Below are 13,617 nucleotides of genomic sequence, written 5' to 3' on the forward strand. Positions count from 1 at the left end.
ATCTCTCATAGGAGACATGTTTTTATACATGAGAAATCATCAGTTTACAATATGCACATTATAATATACACTTAATTAAATACTATGTGCAGCAACATTGAAATGATAACACTGTGAAATGTTGTCTGTTCATACAGGACTTTCCACCAACATTTCATCAATATAGTAAATGTGTGTGTACATATGTAAATGGTTTTCAGGCATGGGCTGCACAGCATGATCCTGGTCCCTTTGAACACACCAGGGGTAAAGAAGATAAGACCACTCACCGTTTTCAGTCAGGACGGTGAGTTCTAAGTAACACAATCTACCTTGCTACATAAGGCTTATCAGATCATCACCTCAGGTTCAATCTTTTCTCATCCATTTTCATGTCTGTGCTTTAACTTGTGTGTCACTATTGCTCCACACCCATATCACAACACTCTCTCATCACCCTCTGTTTAATTCTCTCAATGAAGAAGTTTGATTTCTACTTTTCTCTCCACCACTTTATCATTTTCAGATTGAGGCTTGTGTGTTATTGTGAGTCCTCTTAGGGGTCTCTTTCTTTTACTACAGAGTAAAATGTTGTTTATCTATGTAGATGCAATCCATGGCGGCCATTTTGAGATCCATTTTGACAATGTGAAGGTTCCTGCTTGCAACATTCTTCTTGGTAAGATTCATTTATCATTGTGTGTGTGTGTGTGTGTGTGTGTGTGTGTGTGTGTGTGTGTGTGTGTGTGTGTGTTTTGTTTGTTTGTTTGTTTGTTTGTTTGTTTTGTTTGTTGGTTGGTTGTATTCATCTACTTTTGCAGACTAATGAGCCCACTTTAGTGCTTTAGACACTTATTCAAAGGGATTTATTTATGTGATTTATGAGATTTATGCTTGATATATAACTATACATTCAGACTGATTCATGCCTGATTAGCATTTAAATCACTGATTCATTATTAAGATTAATTGTTTGCTCTCTGATTGGTTGGCTATAGGTGAAGGGCGGGGCTTTGAGATTGCTCAGGGACGCCTGGGTCCCGGTCGACTTCATCATTGCATGAGGGCTGTGGGGCTGGCAGAGTGGGCCCTGGAGTTGCTATGTCAACGTGCAGCGCATAGATATGCTTTTGGAAAGAGTCTTTACCAACACGTATGTAGACATACAATTTATGTTTGTTATGTGCAACCTTGGATCTGTTTTTTATGAAGGCACATTTTTTTATGGTGTACAACCCGTTGTTATCATTAGAAAAGCCAGGCCAATAAAAATTGCCTGAGAAATCTTCTGACATCCGCTCTGTTGTCTGGTTGGTTTTATCTCAGTGCAAACAACGCATTACTGGCACCCAGTGGAAGAACATTTCATTGCAACTGGTTTCATTTGTACCTATTGCATCAGTCCTGTAGTTCTGGTTTAAGGTATGCAATATAGTCCGTTTGTTGTTGCTTGCGTGTAATAATGCAGGTTGCATTGCATTGTTGCATTGTAGGAGGTGGTAGCTCATTGGATAGCGGAGTGTCGAATCGCCATTTCACAGTCACGTTTGTTAACACTACAGGCTGCTCACACACTGGACACACAGGGCAACAAGGCTGCAAGGAAAGAGGTAAAATATTGCTATTCTTATTTGTTTTTTGTTTTTTTTGAATTGCAGGTAAAATAAGTCTTGACACATCAAATGTCTGTCTATCTTACTCACCCCCTTCTGTCTGTCTGCCTGTCTCTGTTAAAGATCTCATTCATTCCTGCCCAATGCATGAACTGACACATAAATGATCGAAGAAGTTAAGAAATCAACTTTCACAGACTGACCGCCTACATATGTACACACACATACCAAATAGACAGTTCATCTCAGAACTCATCTCCTCTCTTTCTGTCACTTTGCGTCAACAGATGTGTCTGTGAGAGTGATATGTTCACATGGGACATGTCCAACTCCGAGAGAGCAGTAGAAACTCCTCTAGTGGCCATGCCCCATACTTTAAAAAACACTTTCTTAATGTTACTGTGAGGGCTTTAAACCAGGGGTCCAGGAGTGAAAAGGAATGCAAAGGGATCTTTCAACAGATTAAAATATTGTTTTTAGAGCTTTTAAATTCTATGTGTCCATAAGATAGTAATTGGAAAAAAATAATAAAATAGCAAGTCTGCACAACGGCTTTCTTGGAGATTATCTATGAGATTAATACATTTTGAGAGAGATCATTTTGGAAGGCCCTTAAGTTTTTTTTTCCCTTCAGACATTGTTATTCTTGTTCCAATTCCAAGAATGGTAAAACATTTATTAGTTTTGTTATGAAAAATACAACATACAATAAATGTTCCTCATATTTAATTTATTCCCATCACCTTGTCACTTTAGGAGCTACATGCTTATGCATAAAGATCAGTTAAAGACCAGTCCTGAAAGTTGACCAAATTAACAGAGCACAGAGCAAAAAAATTATAACAAGCCCTGGTGTTCCTATAAAAAGCTGGCTAATTTATAGTACATTTTAAAAGCTATTATACTTATGTCTCTTTAGAGGCAAAAACAAAAACATCTATCACACATAGACTGCATTGTATTATTACATTTAGGAATATCCTACTTAAACCAGTGCATTCACTTTAACTTTCGTCATGGCCTGGTCTTAATGTAACTATTTGGCTATATATTTAATATATAATATATTTAATATATTTAATATAAATAATTATAACTATATATTTAAAACACACACACACACTACTGTTTCAGTAGGAAATATAATAACACTAAGTAAAAAATGTAATTGGGTCTGTAAACATCTTTATTTACTGTAATAATGAAAATGTCATGGTGATTCTTGTTCATTAATCAACAAACATGCCTTTTTCAAATTCCTCCTCCTAGCCCTGAAGTCCATTCCAGCTGTGTTAGGGGCCTTTTACCCACAATGCAATTCCCTAGAGTCAGCCTGAATAGCATGGTTCCATATCCTGCTGGCTGTAGTCATGGTAACACAGAATCATATTTCAACCAAAAAATGGAGGAATCAGATTCTTGCAGCAATTCTGTTAATGTTATCCTCCCTGCTGTTTCTTCATTGCTGAACCAACACCTTGTGTTTGCTTCATATTGTGGGTTTGGAGAAAAGCCACACACCTTAAGCCCTTCTCCTGCTGAGGAGGTTTTAAAAGTGTATACATACGCACTGTGTTAGACCTGTTTCTGAATCATATGTACATTATACAGTACACATTTGCAGAAAATTAGTTTGTAATGAGGCCCAGTTCTCCAGCAGATGGGCAAACATGATTGAAAATTTCATATTTATCTTCTTGTGTCTGTATATTTAAAATTAAATGTTATGTTGGATGCATACCAGATCCACACAAATCTATAATTCTGTGAAATAACTTAGTAATATAATCTTATACCATAATTGTATTGCCTGTGGGGATGTCTATGCCTGTAAGATCAAGGTGTGGCACTTTTTCATTAAATCTCTCTCAAATGAATGACATAACCAAAACAAACCTGCACACAAATCTGCCACCCACGTTTACTGAACATCTTGATCTTGTCTAAATATTTTTTTTCTTTATTAGATTGCTATGATAAAGGTGGTAGCAGGCAGGATGGCGAGTAAGGTGGTGGACTGTGCCATTCAGGTTTATGGGGGTGCCGGAGTGTCTGATGACTTCCCACTAGCAGAAATGTGAGCGAACCATATTTTTAGTTTATTATCTTGTTTACATTATACAAAAAGCAATGCTTGTATGTGTATATATATGTGTGTGTGGGTGTGTGTTTGTGTGTGTGTGTGTATGTATGTGTGTGTGTATATATATATATATATATATATATATATATATATATATATATATATATATATATATATATATATATATACACACACACACACACAATATATGTGCACAAGTTTTAGGCAGGTGTGAAAAAATACTGTAAACATGTTAAACATTTCCAAAATGTCTTGGTAAATTGGTGCAGTGACGTTGGTTTTCAAAAAATACAATGAACCAACACTAGCTGATGACATTCACCCCAAATCATCACAAACTGTGGAAACTTAACATTGGGCTTCAAGCAATTTGGGCTATGAGCTTCTCCATCCTTCCATCCAGACTCAAGGACTTTGATTGATGATCTTGACCTTACAGCTTGAAGTGTACTGCTCTTGTCAATCAATCAATCAATCATTTTTATTTATATAGCGCTTTTAACAACACAGGTTGCATCAAAGCACTGTACAGTATAATGACAGGGATGTATAATGACGAGAGTGACCAATTTCTTATTAAATGCAGAGACGCTCTCTGTAGTCAATTCAACGATAGTCACTAGAAGTTAAGTGTCCCCAACCAAGCAAGCCAGAGGCGACAGCGGCATGGAAACAAAACCCCATGCATACAGAATGGAGAAAAAAAATACCTTGGGAGAAACCAGACTCAGTTGGGGTCAGTTCTCCTCTGACCGGACGCCCAGCACTTAACTTCCAGTTCAATTTTAAACGCTGCTGTGTCAGGTAGTGTAAATGACTTAGTGTGTGTGTGTGTGTGTGCATCAGGATCTGGTGATTGGTCCACGGGGCGCATCTAGGTGTTCTGGTCTCTGATGAACATAATCTCTGGGTGCTGATCCACCATCTAGTCTGGATACAACTGAAAACAGATTGAGAAAGAGACAGGACTAATATTAGCGTAGATGCCATTCTTTTTACGATGTCACAAGTACATCGTATTGTAGGAGTAGTGTTCCCTGTTCCAGCAAATCTAAGTAATGCAGCCTAAAAATCCTTTAACGGATTTCAATAATAAAAGGCGTGTTGGTGTGTTATGTGTAGGCTAAGTAAAAAAGATGTGTCTTTAATCTAGATTTAAACTGGCAGAGTGTGTCTGCTTCCCGAACAGAGTTAGGAGATTGTTCCAGAGTTTAGGTGCTAGATAGGAAAATGATCTGCCGCCATGAGTTGATTTTGATATTCTAGGTATTATCAAATGGCCAGAGTTTTGAGAACGCAGCGGACGTGCAGGACTATAATGTGATAAGAGCTCGCTCAAGTATTGAGGAGCTAAACCATTCATGGCTTTATAGGTAATTAATAAGATTTTAAAATCTATTCGATGTTTGATAGGGAGCCAGTGCAGTGTTGACAGAACCGGGCTAATGTGATCATACTTCCTAGTTCTAGTAAGGACTCTGGCTGCTGCGTTTTGGACTAGCTGAAGTTTGTTTATTAAGCGTGCAGAACAACCACCCAATAAAGCATTGCAATAATCTAACCTTGAGGTCATAAACGCATGAATTAATATTTCTGCATTAGAGATTGAAAGCATAGGTCGTAATTTAGATATATTTTTAAGATGGAAACATCTTTCTCTTGTCTGAAAAGAGGACTTTGGACCACTGAGCTACAGTACAGTTCTTCTCCTTAGCCCAGATAATAGGCCTCTGACATTTGTCTGTAGTTCAGGGTGGCTTAACAAGAGGAATATGACAACGGTAGCTAAATTTCTTGACACGTCTGTATGTGGTGGCTCCTGATGCCACAACCCCAGTGTCAGTCCATGTGAAGTTCACTTAAATTTTCAATTTTGATTGACAATTCTCATAAGGCTGTAGTTCTCTCAGTTGGTTGTGCATCCTTTTTCTTCCACACTTTTCCTTTCACTCAACTTTCTGTTTACATGCTTGGATATAGCACTCTGTGAACAGCCAGCTTCTTTGGTAATGAATGTTTGTGGCTTACTCTCCTTATGAAGGGTGTCAATGAATTTCTTTTGGACAACTGTCAGATCAGCAGTCTTTCCCATGATTGTGTGTACTAGTGGACCAAACTGAGAGACCGTTTTGAAGGCTCAGGAAACTATTGCAGGTGTTTTGAGTTAATTAGCTGATATGGCAATTTTCTGAGATAGTAAATTGGTGTTTTTTGTTAAATGTGAGCCAACATCATCAGAATTAAAGGAACCAAAGACTTAAACTACTTTAGTCTATGTGCACAGAATTTATTTAATAAAGAAGTTTCACAATTTGAGATTTAACTACTGAAATGAAGATGAGATGCACCTGTGAAATGAGATGCACCTGTGTATGTGTGTATTTGTGTGTGTGTGTGTGTGTGTGTGTGTGTGTGTAAAAAAAATATATATATATATATATATATATATATATATATATATATATATATATATATATATCATATATATATATCCCAAGAGACAATCAGCGTCACCTTGGCTGCACCCATCACCAGCTGATTATCCCGGCCTAGCTATAAAGCCACATGTGGCATACCAGAAGTTGAGCATCGACTTATCACCATTCAATATTTCACTTAGTTTGAGCTCTCCTTGTCGTGTGATACTTCACCCCGTGACACTGGTGGAGATGCGTTAAGAATCACCGACAAGTGATTTCCTTTCATCGTTTTTTTTTTTTTTTTTTTTTCGATATTTTCTGGACTTTATCTAGGTGAAGCGCTTCTCCCACCCCATGGAGGAAGCCCTTCAGCTGCTCAGCGAGGTCATCCTCCGCCAGCAGCAGATTGTTGATCAAATCGCCAGCCGTCAAGGTAAGACCGAGCAGGACTGTTGCCGCTCAATGCGCTCCACAGCCAGACGCCCGCGCCCTGGCCACGAAACTTCTGCCCAAGATGACTGCTCACGATTACCTCGAATCCTATCTCAAAATGTTCGAAACCACTGTGACTGCCAAAGGTTGGCACCCTGATGACTGGGCACAGGTCTTGGCCCCGCTCCTGACAGGTGAAGCCCAGCGCGCAAACGCAGCGGACACATATGGGGACATAAAGAGGGTTGATCGCTTTCTCCGGGCCCTACCCCAAACCCATCGGCAGGCTGTACAAATCCCACCACCACCTTGGAACTGGTTGAGGCCGTTGGGCTGGCAGATGTGGGCTAAAAAGCGCTGCCCTTTCCCCAGAGGGTGGTCCACGAGCGACATGCTGTCCCATATGAAGACCTACTTACCGATCGGTAAGTACACAGGGACACATGCCACAAGTTCCGGCCCGCAAAGTTACCATTTTGGCTGTGCCTGGCACCTGGCCCATCGAAGTTGGGATTCTGAAGGACCTGCCAGTCCCTGTTCTGATTGGGAGAGACTGGCCAGGGTTTGACCGCCTGCTAGCTGCCATCACCCAGCCTGCCAGCCCCAGAGGGAGCCGCCAAAGACAGAGGTCAGCCCAAGAGCCCTGCTTTAATGGCCATCGACAGCGGGAGAGAAGATGAGTCCCCCTCCCTAACCCCTTTCTCAATGTGTTTCAGCAGGTTACAGGAGGGGGCTCATTTGCTCAGAGGGAGGATGACCGGCTGAAAGTACAGGTCATTGAGGGGAAGGACGTTTAACCTGGGCTCCATCCTCTCCCGCATTTCATTATCAACAATGGCCTGCTCTACTGTGTCGCTCAGCAAAGGGGGGAGGAAAAACAACTGCTCGTCATGTCCCGTATGAAGATGGAGACCGTTCTGGAGCTGGCACATACTCATCCCATGTCCAACGGAAAGTACTTCTGCCAAGCCTGTCCGACCTGCCAATACCGCTACCCATCATCGAGGTGCTGCTGGCGAAGTCTGCACAGGGACATGAACACATCCTGGTGGTTGTCAACTACGCCACGCTGTAATCAGAAGCAGTTCCACTTCGGAAAGCCACAGCAAAAGTCATCGCCAAAGAACTGTTCCTGCTATTCAGCCGAGGTTCTGACTGATTAGGTTACCCCCTTCATGTACCAGCTAATGGTTGACTTCTGCAGGCTCCTGGGAGTGAGGCAGTTGAGGACCACCGTCTACCAACCCCAGACACGCGGCCTGGTCGAATGATTTAAAATAATTTAATGATTTAATTCAAAATCAGATGCTGAAACAGATGGCCGCAGAAGACAGCTGTGGCTGGGACCTCATTCTGTCCTACGTGTTGTTCTGGATCTGAGAAGTCTCCCAGGCCTCAACTGGCTTCACCCCAGTTGAGCATGTGAGGGATATGAGGGAGAGGATCAACCGGGCCATGAGTCTAGAAACACCTCAGCAAAACCCAGCAAGCACAACAGTGCCACTACAACAGGGCAGCCGAACCATGGGAGTTCAGACCGGGAGACTGAGTCATGGTCCTCGTCCCCATCGCTGCCTGCAAATTCCTGGCCTCCTGGCAGGGCCCCTATATGGCACTGGAGAGGGTTGGGCCAGTCACCTACTAGTTACATCAGCCCGGACGGTGGAGGGCTGACCAACTATACCACATCAACCTGCTCAAGAAATGGGTTGGGACTGGTGACCAGCTCGCTGCCCTTGCTACCTCCAATCCTGTGGTTGTGGATATTAACCCACACCTCTGGGCTGCCCTGAAGGGGGAACCGATCAACTGATCAGTCAGTTCTCCGATGTGTTCTCCCCTTCGATGGGTACCCCATGCCCCGGGTCGACAAACTGTTGGACCGACTGGAAAGGGCCAAGTACATCGCCACTCTGGACCTCACCAAGGTTACTGGCAGGTGCCTCTTTCAGGATCCGCAAAGCCAAAAACTGCCTTCTCCACCCCTAGTGGTTACTGGCAGTACTGAACCCTTCCCTTTGGCCTCCATGGGGCGCCGGCCACTTTCCAGAGTATGATGGACATCATCCTGCCACCCCACCATGCATACGCAGCTGCACACCTCAACAACATTTTCGTACATTCAGAGACCTGGGAAGACCACCTGGAACCCCGCCGCAGGGTGCTTTCGGTCCCCCGGAGGACTGTACTCACTGCGGCCCAAGAGAAAATCAGTGTCATCCTGGTAACAAACACTGTGCACCTGGCTGCACCCATCATCGGCTGATCGGTCACACCTGCAGCTTATTCCGGTCCAGCTATAAAGCCACACGTGGCATACCAGAAGTTGTGCATTGACTCTGTGAGAGAAGGAACTAATGTTGTCTCTTCTATACTCCGCCAGATAGCAGCATGTGACCGATCAGCCTCCACAGGAGCATCCCCATGGACCCAATGCACCAGAGTGTGGGACTCACCACAGAGTGGGACTCACCACTCGACTTTTCACTCTTCAATATTTCTCTTATTGTAATCAAACCACCCTATGTGGCTTTGATTTTGAGCTCTCCTTGTCGTGTGATTTTTCATCCCATGACAATATACACACACACACTCCACCATTTAAGTGGCATGGTGTATGAATATACAGTATTAAGAACTAGTCGTAATATACTAGTATTGACAAATAATAGCAGTAACTAGTAGTAAAATTATTATTGATCAATCAATCAATCATTTTTATTTATATAGCGCTTTTAACAACACAGATTGCATCAAAGCACAAATTAATAATATAATGATAATAATGATATTAATAATAATGAGGTTTCTTTTTCATTGTCTAATTCTTTTTGATAGTGTAATATCAGTAATAATGAGTTGTTAATAGTAAATCATATTATTATAAATTTGCTGTATAATAATTCAAAATATTATTATTTTTATTGTCATGTATTTATTTTATTATTACTATGTTTTATATTTTTTAATGCCATGAACAAACATTTGCATCTATATGATATTTGACATTTTGAGAATTTCTTATTTATTAGTGCTGTGATGACATATTAAAACATTTTTCTTTGGTTATATGTTCATATAGGTATGGTTATGCACGGACACTACGCATAGCTGACGGACCTGATGAGGTTCATTTGTCCTCCATTGCTCTCCTAGAGCTCAGAGACCAAAAGAGACGGGCCCAAGCTAAACTCTGATTCACCTCAAATCAGCCAGACGCATAATTTTCCAATTATTTCCTGAAAATGTCCGGTTCTCTGTCTGTCTTAGAGAAACAGCTCATCTCAGATGACCTAGTGAAAGAAACAGAAATAAGCGATTAATCATACTCAGAGAATTCCAGCTGCTAATCTAAAATGAATAATGAGAAACACATTATTCACAAGGATATCACAAGTATGTAAAAAATTGAAAGAAAATATATAAAAAATAAGGCATATGCGTAATTGACTGACTGTATGTTATCACCAGTGCCTACATAAATTAAATTAAACACAAATTAACTTTATTGTAGATCTAATATTAATCTTTGTAAATTTCTGTAACAGAATGTACCTGTTTTCTAAATGAGAATACAGTACATTAAAGAGCACAGTTCATAGTAATATTATTGTGTGTTTCTTTTTTTTAAAGTAATTTTTCTCTTCCTTTCTCACACATGTGCAATTTCAGTATTTGTCAGACTTAAGCAGACAGGTGTGAAAAATGTGTGTGCTGAAATGTTCCAGCTCTCTAAGAGTGTCTCCATATCATGGCTTTCACCCAGAATTTCCACTCCACATCATCTCGTCTTGTTTAGACTTACTAAAATCTGGTGTTTATAAAATCACTCATGTGTCTCTCTGTGTGTGTTATAAGTATTGGGCCAGTGCATTTTGTCAGTCCCTTCTTCAAAACTGGAACGACTCTGTGCACAGGTGGGCTGGGATTTTGGTTTCTTAGACACATGCACACACAGACAACAATGGGCTTTCTGTAGCTATAGACAAAGTCTGAGTGTTTCCTCTCTAATTGGTCATCACCGATCTCTGTGCCAAAGTTCTTTGGCAGTCTGCAAGCATATTGAGACTGGTCTTGCACAGCCAGACAAGTGTGCTCCACTTTGCACTGAGATTTGTTTCCTGGTGGACTGATAAAAAAATCTGTGCAACCTGACTCTTTAAACACCAGCCAATCAAATTTGAGCTTGCCAGATTTAGAAAGTGCTTTCCAGCATGTGCAATATGCAATATGCTATTTCATTTCATCTGTTTAATGTGAAGTAGTTCAGACCATTCAAATTAAAGTTTATTTAATAAAAAATCCACAAAACATTTTTTATATATTTGTTCAAGCAGTGTATAAAGACTTATATAACTTAGTATAACATTGCTTAGAATCATATTAGCAAAAGTTAATTATTTTACTTCTAAATGAGAATTATGCAGATTTGAAAGCTTAGTATGGTGTATATATGTTTATATTTAAGTCATTTATTTTAGATATTTAAGTGTGGGACTGTCCAATTATTGTCATTAATTGTGATCATGTTGTCACAGAATCTGTGTGATCTCACAGAATTAGTAAATGAGCTAGAGCGTTAACAGGAAGTACAGCTTAAGTGCTTCAAAGAATCTCTCATGAGCATGTGTTATTCCTTGCGTTCTTCTTTCTCTTGGGTACACTTCTTCTGGATCTCTTCTTCACAGACTAAAATAGAAATAGAGCTGTAGTTCCAACATTTAACACTAAATTGTCAGAAACAGAAATGTTTAAGAGAACTCACCTTTAATGCAGCCACTTTGGGATGGGACACACCCTCAAAGTTCCTATGAACACTTACGACCTGTTATTGAGATACATATTTTCTTATTTTATTTTTATGCCTTTTTGAAAACATACTTTACTGTAGCAGCAAGATAGTACTGTGGTATTAGAAAGTAATACCATGGTGTGCTTTTTAATCCAAATAACCATAAAAATTGCACTATTAATGGCCTTTCAAGTCTAGTTTGTGCATATTATTACTTAGATTTTTTTTGTGTTGATGATATTGTGATTGTGGATACACACCTGCAGTGGGTTGGCTGCGTGGTTATGGGTAAGAAGTGAGTACGAGCCAATGCGAGATCTTACAGGCTTTTTTTTACTAGCATTCAAATGTCGCCTCGATCTGTCAGTCTAAAGCACAGAACAGAAAACATGTGAGCTTTTGTTTATTTTTTTATTTTTTATTTTTCAGTTTTTGTCCAGTGTATAAAAGTGTTAATATGTTACATAAATGCATTCTCTAACCTGGATGAGTGTGTTAGGAGATCCTTTGACTGAATAAGATCCAGGCCGCTGAGTAAGTTGAGCTTGTCTTCTAATCCTCGTCTGAAAAGAGAGAAATAGATGTTGGCAGTTGTACTGTTTTTAAAATAATTTATACTTTAATTCAGCAAATTTAATTGATCAAAAGGACAGTGACTCACCAGAAAAGATAATTGCTCATCTTTAACCTATGAAAGTACATTTAAAAAAAGGATTATTATTGGGATATGTAATTTAACAACAATTTATTCATTTAAACTAATTTCAAAATAGAGCTGAAGTGATCTAGCCTCCACAATAGGTATATTACTGTAAGTAAATCAAGAAAATAAATCAACTAAATAAGCAAGTAAACGAGTTAGTTAAATTTGGAGATTATTTGTTCAGAAAATAATTGACAGTGAGCTGTGTCGTGTGCTTAATTTTGAGTCTACGATTTACCAAAGTAATATTGATTAAAGCTCTAATAATTTTCCACTCTAAAAAGTCTGAGCATTTGTACCGTTGTATATTAATAAATATCTTTTGGTGGAGACACCATTTAGTTTCCTTAAATAATTGCTTTTGTTCATAATTTACAAACATTTGGTTTTTATTAATTTAATACTATATAAAAATTATTTTAATTTAAATCAAATTTCATAAAAAAAACACAGGGTTCATGGTTACTGTCTGCTTTTTTAACCAGCCACGTCTTTATGAGTTTAGCAAATTTCTATTTCAGAAAACCTTAGAAAGTACATTTTTAATTTGTGTTATAGTTCGCATACAGGTGTGTGTATTCACATCTATATGTTAACTCTGAACATGAGATGGAGGTTATGGGAAACTTAGTAAGTGGAAAGTCAAATAGCGTCTTGGCACATTGAAATTCCACGGAAAGTTGGAGTTGTGTGTTCCTTTCAGTATATTTTAAGTTGACAGACTATTGAGTCAGCTCTTCAGACTCCACAGTAGCACAGAGTGGAATGACATCTGTCTCTGCGGTTCGGACTCCTCAAACACATCTGGTTAGTGTCTTTACTACCTCCTTTAATGTCTAAAAATACACATACATTATGCCTTATGGCAAGGATAATTGTCCTATTCTATTGCTTTGCCATTGTGACGCAAAACCCAGCTGGAATGGAAACTTGTGGTTTAGCATTCCAGGGCTTTTACTGTAGTCCTGTGTAGACCACAAACTACAAATTGAGTCTTGTTTCTTATAGTGAATTCAGTGATTTCTCTGATTGTCTTGTACACAGTTTTATTTTGATATATTGCATAAATGTACTGTCAGTTTGTATTATAGATTTTTTTATAAATGTGTAATTACACAAAAAGTGCACAAAGCCTAAACAGCTGTACAAGTACAAAGATTGTAGCTAAGGTTAAAAATATACTTCAAGCATGTCACAATGTTTTTACATCTCAAATGGAGTGTATAACAATCCTCAATCATGAAAGATCAGAAACCAGAAGCTTCAGTGCTTACCTTGACTTCTGTAACCTGTGTGTTGACACAGTCCACACTCCTGCCCATGCAGTCCAGAGCATGTGTGAGCAGACATCCCTGCAGACAGAGCAAAAAGACCCACAGTACCATGGCCATAGCTGCACGAGTGTGTTAGCGTATGGGGTTAGTCTGTTAAGAGGCTGTCAGCTCTGTGGAGCTCTCTCTCTCGGTGCAGTAGTTTTATACTCCCTCGTAATGCAGACCAGATGAGAGAGAAGAGACGATGCCAACCACAAACACACATACACGTACACACACATATCCGCCTTAGTCCACATA

The 13,617-nt window shown here is 39.5% G+C and overlaps 2 protein-coding genes across 2 annotated transcripts in view; one reads left to right on the forward strand and one right to left on the reverse strand.

The window, feature by feature from the left end:
- The window catches only part of LOC122329911 (acyl-CoA dehydrogenase family member 11-like), a 42,409-nt gene extending 32,256 nt beyond the window's left edge, over positions 1 to 10,153 (forward strand). The window contains exons 15-20 of the mRNA XM_043226578.1: positions 201 to 286; positions 587 to 658; positions 978 to 1,132; positions 1,473 to 1,589; positions 3,560 to 3,669; positions 9,631 to 10,153. Of these exons, the coding sequence (XP_043082513.1) occupies positions 201 to 286; positions 587 to 658; positions 978 to 1,132; positions 1,473 to 1,589; positions 3,560 to 3,669; positions 9,631 to 9,745 (655 nt within the window). The 3' untranslated portion in view covers positions 9,746 to 10,153. The remainder of the gene's footprint in view (positions 1 to 200; positions 287 to 586; positions 659 to 977; positions 1,133 to 1,472; positions 1,590 to 3,559; positions 3,670 to 9,630) is intronic.
- Positions 10,154 to 10,784: 631 nt separating this feature from the next.
- Positions 10,785 to 13,570, reverse strand: si:dkey-12l12.1. The gene is made up of 6 exons (XM_043226575.1): positions 13,318 to 13,570; positions 12,002 to 12,028; positions 11,823 to 11,903; positions 11,601 to 11,708; positions 11,314 to 11,373; positions 10,785 to 11,237 (listed from the first exon to the last, which is right to left on the reverse strand). The coding sequence occupies exons 1-6, from the start codon at positions 13,432 to 13,434 to the stop codon at positions 11,166 to 11,168; spliced, it is 465 nt and encodes a 154-aa protein (XP_043082510.1). The 5' UTR covers positions 13,435 to 13,570; the 3' UTR covers positions 10,785 to 11,165.
- Between the last annotated feature and the right edge of the window lie 47 nt (positions 13,571 to 13,617).

The sequence above is a fragment of the Puntigrus tetrazona genome, chromosome 24, assembly GCF_018831695.1.
Source record: "Puntigrus tetrazona isolate hp1 chromosome 24, ASM1883169v1, whole genome shotgun sequence".
Taxonomy (NCBI): Eukaryota; Metazoa; Chordata; class Actinopteri; order Cypriniformes; family Cyprinidae; genus Puntigrus; species Puntigrus tetrazona.